The sequence below is a fragment of the Agrilus planipennis genome, unplaced genomic scaffold (assembly GCF_000699045.2).
Source record: "Agrilus planipennis isolate EAB-ADULT unplaced genomic scaffold, Apla_2.0 scaffold71, whole genome shotgun sequence".
Classification (NCBI taxonomy): domain Eukaryota; kingdom Metazoa; phylum Arthropoda; class Insecta; order Coleoptera; family Buprestidae; genus Agrilus; species Agrilus planipennis.
In genome coordinates this window covers 526,737-532,876 of record NW_020439007.1, presented here as the reverse complement: position 1 = coordinate 532,876, position 6,140 = coordinate 526,737, and the positions used below count along the sequence as shown (strand labels likewise).

At 35.7% G+C, this 6,140-nt stretch overlaps 1 protein-coding gene across 3 annotated transcripts in view; it reads left to right on the top strand.

The window, feature by feature from the left end:
• The window catches only part of LOC108732561 (ankyrin repeat domain-containing protein 12), a 37,289-nt gene that overhangs the window by 7,412 nt on the left and 23,737 nt on the right, over positions 1–6,140 (top strand). The window contains exons 1-2 of one of the 3 annotated variants that reach the window (XM_025976081.1): positions 1,738–1,840; positions 4,877–5,053. In XM_025976081.1, the coding sequence (XP_025831866.1) occupies positions 1,764–1,840; positions 4,877–5,053 (254 nt within the window). In that variant the 5' untranslated portion in view covers positions 1,738–1,763. Of the gene's footprint in view, positions 1–1,737; positions 1,841–4,876; positions 5,054–6,140 lie in introns of those variants that run through there. The other 2 variants (XM_025976078.1, XM_025976079.1) reach the window with 2 other exon arrangements.

Genomic DNA, 6,140 nt, shown 5'->3' with positions numbered 1-6,140 from the left:
GCCGTGGTATTCCAGATTATGCGTGTATGCGTGTATACGTCCATGCGTGTATGCGTATATGCGTGTGCCGTGGTATTCCAGATGGTCAAAGCCTTCTACATTGTCAAACGTGTACATATCACACAAAATCATACAAAATCTATATGCGGATATTCACTTTACAGCTGGCTGATCTCTTTCAAAATATACGTCAAAACAAAGGACATCCGTCTATTTATTCATTCGTGAATTTAAACTATGTAGGCATATGTACGTATACATATGTAACTACACACGTCGAAATTAAAAAAAAAAAATAAAATCAGAAGAGTCATCGTTCTATAGTAGCAAAACACAACGCGTTATTACCGTCGAGTGGTCCGCTAAAAGAACGGAAAGTTGGAAAACAAAATGTATCATGGAATTGAAGTAACTTTTTTCGGGTGAAGTTAGAAATGAATGCCTTATTAAGGAGTTTATTCAGGTGTTTGTGTTATTGCGTGACTACAAGAACCAGAGGGTCTTGGACTCCTTCCAAAGACATTTTGGTGTTTGAAATGCCTGCTGCGAAGTTTAGACAACGAAATAGCGAAAGCATTAATGAGAACAATTTTGTTTCAAAACCAGAATGGCTTAACCACTGGACAATTAGTAAGGGATGGCTTCGTGACAGAACACACTTGGATCGTTCTGAAAACGTCATAAGGCATCTGAAATCTGACAATAAAGTCAAAATTGAAGAAAGAGAAAACCTAAAGGTATCTGAAAATGCTTCTAGATATAAATTAAACCAAAAAGATGATAACGTTACTCATTGGACCCCTAGTACAGGGGTTAATTGTGTTACACCGAAATTGACAAAAGACACTTTTTTAAACCTAACCCTCAGATCCGAAGAAACTGGAATAAATGTTGAACCAATTGTTTCAAATTTAAAAAAAATTCAGTCAAATCAAAATGACGATAGCGTCAACCGTAATAGTCAGAGATTTTTGCCACCTGGATTTAATTCCATAAAGCTAAACACATTGGACGAAGCTTTCCAAAACTATCGAAAACATTTTCCTAGAGCAAACTACAAATTGGTCGCAGGGGGTAACATAATCCTGCCAAACATAACCCCCGAAATGAAAAGAAGAAGCGACAGAAACTTCTTAACAAAATGTTGGCCCAAAGTATTCACCAAACGTTATAAAACGAGAAAGATTTCGACAACGAACCCCTTCAGTAATAACGAAACCGAAGCGTCAATTTGTAGCACCGTCAACCCCCTAACGAACGCCAATTTTTTCACCGACGAAAACTTGGGCGAAAGCCGAAATATATGTAACTTTAACGCAAAAAAGAAATTTGTAAAGAGCACAAGTCTGATCGACGAAACAATTTACGAATGTTCGGAAGATAACGCAAGCGTTTACGCCAACCCCTTGTACACCCCTGCTGAAGAAGTCGCGGATAACAAGGCCGAAACGTTGTGCAGAAATAAAACTCTTGAAAATCTGTGTTTCATGATGAGATACAGGGACGCCTATTTTTTGTACACCTCTTCGGCCAAATCGGCCGCTAGGAGTCTAAGGCAGCGGACGAAATTTCAAAAATACGTTATCAAACGGATTAAAATGAAATTAACTTTTACCGTTCATGTGGGAAAGATAAGATGCGTCAGTGGTGTATTTAATAACAATAATAATTACGTTAACAACAAAAGGACAAGAGAACAATGGCGTTTGTTTGATGAAAATCGCAAGATTCATGACGACAAAGTGAAGGAAAATGAGTTTAGAATGGCGATAGCGAAAGTGCACGAAAATCAAAGGAGGCTTAGTAATGGAATCACGTCGTTAAAAATCCAAAATTTAAGGTTTGTTTGCGGATGTGTCTCAGCCAATTTGAATAATTACGGTTCAATAGTTCGTGTATAGATATAAATTAATTAATAGACTGTTGAATTCTGTTGTAAAGAATACGAAAGGGTTATAAATTTTGTTCGTTATAGCCGGTAACTTTTTTACATATTTATACACTATTTTAGAAAGAATATAGTGAAACAAACAATTTAAATACATCAAATTTAATATGGAAGCGGTATTGATAAAACTTGAAAGTCAATAAAAGTGAAACTCGAAAAAGATTGTTACAGGTGTATGTCTAGAGGACGGCTGTGCACGAGTGCGAAACGTGGACGGTGGGCGCGGCGCAAAAAAAGGTTAGAACGGAAAGTTGAGAATGTATTAGAATGAGTAGGAAAAGTCAGTACGAAATAAGCGAGATAGGTTGATAGGACACCTCTTCAGGCAAGAAGGACTATAGTTAGAAACATATTAGAAGCAGAAACAGGAGTTAAGAGGAGTAGAGGTAGACCTACATTATGGTTCACAAACAGTTAAGAATGTTGGATGTTCTAGTCTTGGATTAATGCACAGGATAGGATAAAGTGGGGGTGTGTGTCCAACCAGTCTTAGGACTGATGGCCTTAGCTTAGCGTGAAAGATAAGAGCCAAAATAGGGTTGCAAATAATTTTATTGATGTAAAATCACCATCAATCATTTTATATCAAAATTACAATCCCGTTTTGTTTCTGATCATTCTAATCAGAGAAAAAAATGGAAACCATAGTTTCTTTAGCTTCGGGTTCATTTAATAAGTGAAGTTTTTCAAATCGTTTTCTAGGAATTCTGGATTATACGCATTTATTAGCACATCACAATATCCTGTAGCTTTCAGTTTTACGGGTAGTTTTGTCGTAATTCACAGAATTTCGTAGTTCTTGCTAAGAGTACGATAAGTGGTGATTTGGCAGGTGCTGACATCAATTTGGAACTTTAAAAATCCATGGACCATGACAGTGAACACGGAAAACAATATCGATCCAATATTTTAGATTATCCATTTCCGAGGAGTTTACAATTTTTTGGGCTCTCTTCAGTTAGAGAATTAGAAGGCATTCATGGAATGTCTCTTTGTCTTCTTTTTAAGCTTCTAATACCTTTAATGGCCAATGTGAGCAACTTTCATCACTTTATATAATGATTGATCGGTGATACTAGCAAAACTTTTAACTGCAAAATACATTTTGCATTTTACAAATAGAAAACATGTTTGGAGAAGTATTTTAAATGCAAGATAAAAATAGGTATTTTTTATTTTGTATTCGCATTTTAAATGCAGGTATTTCAAACAAATCACAACTATGATCAAGTCAAATATGTTCTTGGGGAAGTAAAGAATGTAAATAAAGAATTCGCAAGACAGTAAGGAAACCAATTCGTATAAAAAATCCTTTCACGAATAATTCGGTAGATTGTGTGACAATTCCGTTCAATTTCCGGATTGTAGTATAAAAGTTGGACTGTTTGAATAAAAAGTGAATGTTGCTAGAATTTGATTAATTAGCGATTCGGTTCGGGTTTCACAACCTTTTTAAGAAAAAGCTGCTCGATGGAAAGGACAGTTTTTTGACCTTCCGCTCTATGCTTCAATAAACAAAGTTCATATTAGTAGCATATAATATCGATCCAGACGTAAATAGTTATACGTGTATGGTTTTAAAATGATAACTTTGCAGGTGTTATACATACATTTCATCACTTCAATAACTTTATTTTAAGAATATCAAGTATATTTGAAACTGCGATCCAATCTTCGCATATCTAAGAAAAAGAATATCTCACAATAATGAGAAATAATGCAAAAATCAAAAAAGGGATCCCAAATTTTAAAACAGTGTTTTAGTTTCTCAAAAATGATGCACTTAAGAGCAGTTAAATCTTCTTATTATCTTAAAAGTCTTGTCGGCCGTACAAGGTTTCTCGCTTGACGTAACGTTGAAGTCTCCTTGCAATTCTAAGTAATTTTAATTCTAACACGTTTATGAGCTGAAATTACACGCACTTATGTAGATTTCCTTTAATTATAACTTTTCTTCTGAACAAATGAAATGTATTAAACAAAATTTTAAGTAAAATGAGACGCTATGTAGGTAGTGCATATCTTCTAACTTAAACTTTAAACTGAACTGTATTGTATGATTAGTTTGCTGACTTAAAAATAGTTAAAGTCACTAAAATATCATAGAAATACTGAAAATTCTGTACAACAAACCCTAACAATTACATTACAATAAGTAAGACAACAATATACTGATTGGTACAACAATTGCCTCAAATATGAAAAAAAGTATATTTTTTACGAAAAGTGGCTGATTTAAGGTATAATATAGGAAGTCAGACAAGTCAGGACGGAAGGGGTAGTAGGGAAATAAAGCAGAGGATAGCGCAGGGTCGAGTCGCCTTCAATAAAAAGAAGTCACTTCTATGCTCGCGGACGGTTAATTTAGAAATTCGAAAAAGATTGTTAAAGGTGTATGTTTAGAGGCGGCGCTGTACGGGTGCGAAACATGGACAGTGGGCGCAGCGGAAAAGAAAAGGTTAGAAGCGTTCGAAATGTGGTGTTACCGGCGAATGATGAGGATACCGTGGATAGAGAAGGTTAGAAATGAAGAGGTATTAGAAAGAATAGGAGAACTGAGGACTCTATGGAAGTCAATAAGAAATATTCGAGATAGATTGGTAGGGCACCTTCTTAGACATGAAGGTCTAGTCAGAGACATATTGGAGGCAGAAACGGGAGTTAGGAGGGGTAGAGGTAGACCTAGATTAGATTACTGTTCGCAAATAGTTAAGGATGTGTATTGTTCTAGTTTTGGGGAAATGCGAAAATTGACTCAGGAAAGGAAAGAGTAGAGGTGCGTGTCCAACCAGTCTTAGGACTGACGACCTTAAGATGATTATTTACCTATGATGCAAGATAGAGTTTTTCGATATAGAGAGTTTACACTGTATTAAAAGTATCTAATGTGTTAGACGACAAATCCATATATTGTAATCTCTATTACAGACACGGAAGGCTCAACGTTCTACGCTGGCTACTGTGGGAATCTCAGCAGCGAGAAAAATCAAAAATGCCGGCCCTGGAATGTTCGACTAGCAGCAGCACGCTGGCGCTACACTACGCTGCAGCTCGAGGCTGTCTCGACTGCGTGAGGCTATTGGTCGATTCTGGGCCAAATCTTAAGTAAGTAATGCTACGTATTAGTTCTTCTATTTTAATGAGGATGTCATGAACTAACGACAAATTGTACAGTAGATATCGGTTATAACGACGAAATGTAATCTTTAAAACCGGAGATCGTTACACCTAAACACTGTAATAACATCATGATAGGGTCTCGATTATTCGGGTTCCTAAATGTCAAAAATTTTAAATAATATTGACTCAATCCTTTTTTTCTAAGTCCCTTACGTACATACTAATGTTTTTGTTTTATTATTTTTTTTATTTTCATATCATCGTATTGTATTGGCATCTGGAAGTGGTATTGACAATAGTACGGTTTGAAAACAAATAAAAGTAAAACAAAACAAGAAAAAGTAGGGAAAGAGTGAATATAAAGATATGAGACGACAAATTAGAAGAACTGACTGATTTTCGGTATCTAGGAGGTCAGATAATTCAGGATAGAAGGAACAGCAGAGATAAAAAGAAGGACAGAGCGGTCTAGAGTCACCTTTAATAAAAATCGAACGGTTTATTGAGAAATTGGAAAAAATTGCCAAAGGCGCATGTCCTGAATGCGTTTCTGTACGGGTGCGAAATGTGGGCGGTGGGGTGCTAATAGGAGAACGGAGGACGCCATGGAAGTCAATATGAAATAGGCCAGATAGGTTGGTACGATACCTTCTAAAGCATCAAAGGTTAGTTAGTCAGGAGTTAATAGAGGGAAAGGTAGATCTACATTAGCCTACTGTTGATGAAGGAAAATGCAAAGATTAGTTCAGGACAGGACTCACGACCCTATAATGATGATGATATCTTGTATTACTACCATTTCCAAACAAAGTAAGAAACTGAAAATTATCAAAAATAGTAATCTAAATTAGTTTTCACCTGATAGGTATTGGGATTCGTCAAATGGGCATACACCATCTGGTGGTAAAATTTATAACTCGAATGAGGGAAAAATTTACATAGGAACTGTGCACGCAAATTGTAAAATTGTTTATTAAAATAATAAAACACGTTAAAAAAGTAAAAATTTTTTTGATGATGGAGTCGACGAAGTTTTCTTCTAAAGTTAAATCAAATAAAAAGTTAATATGTT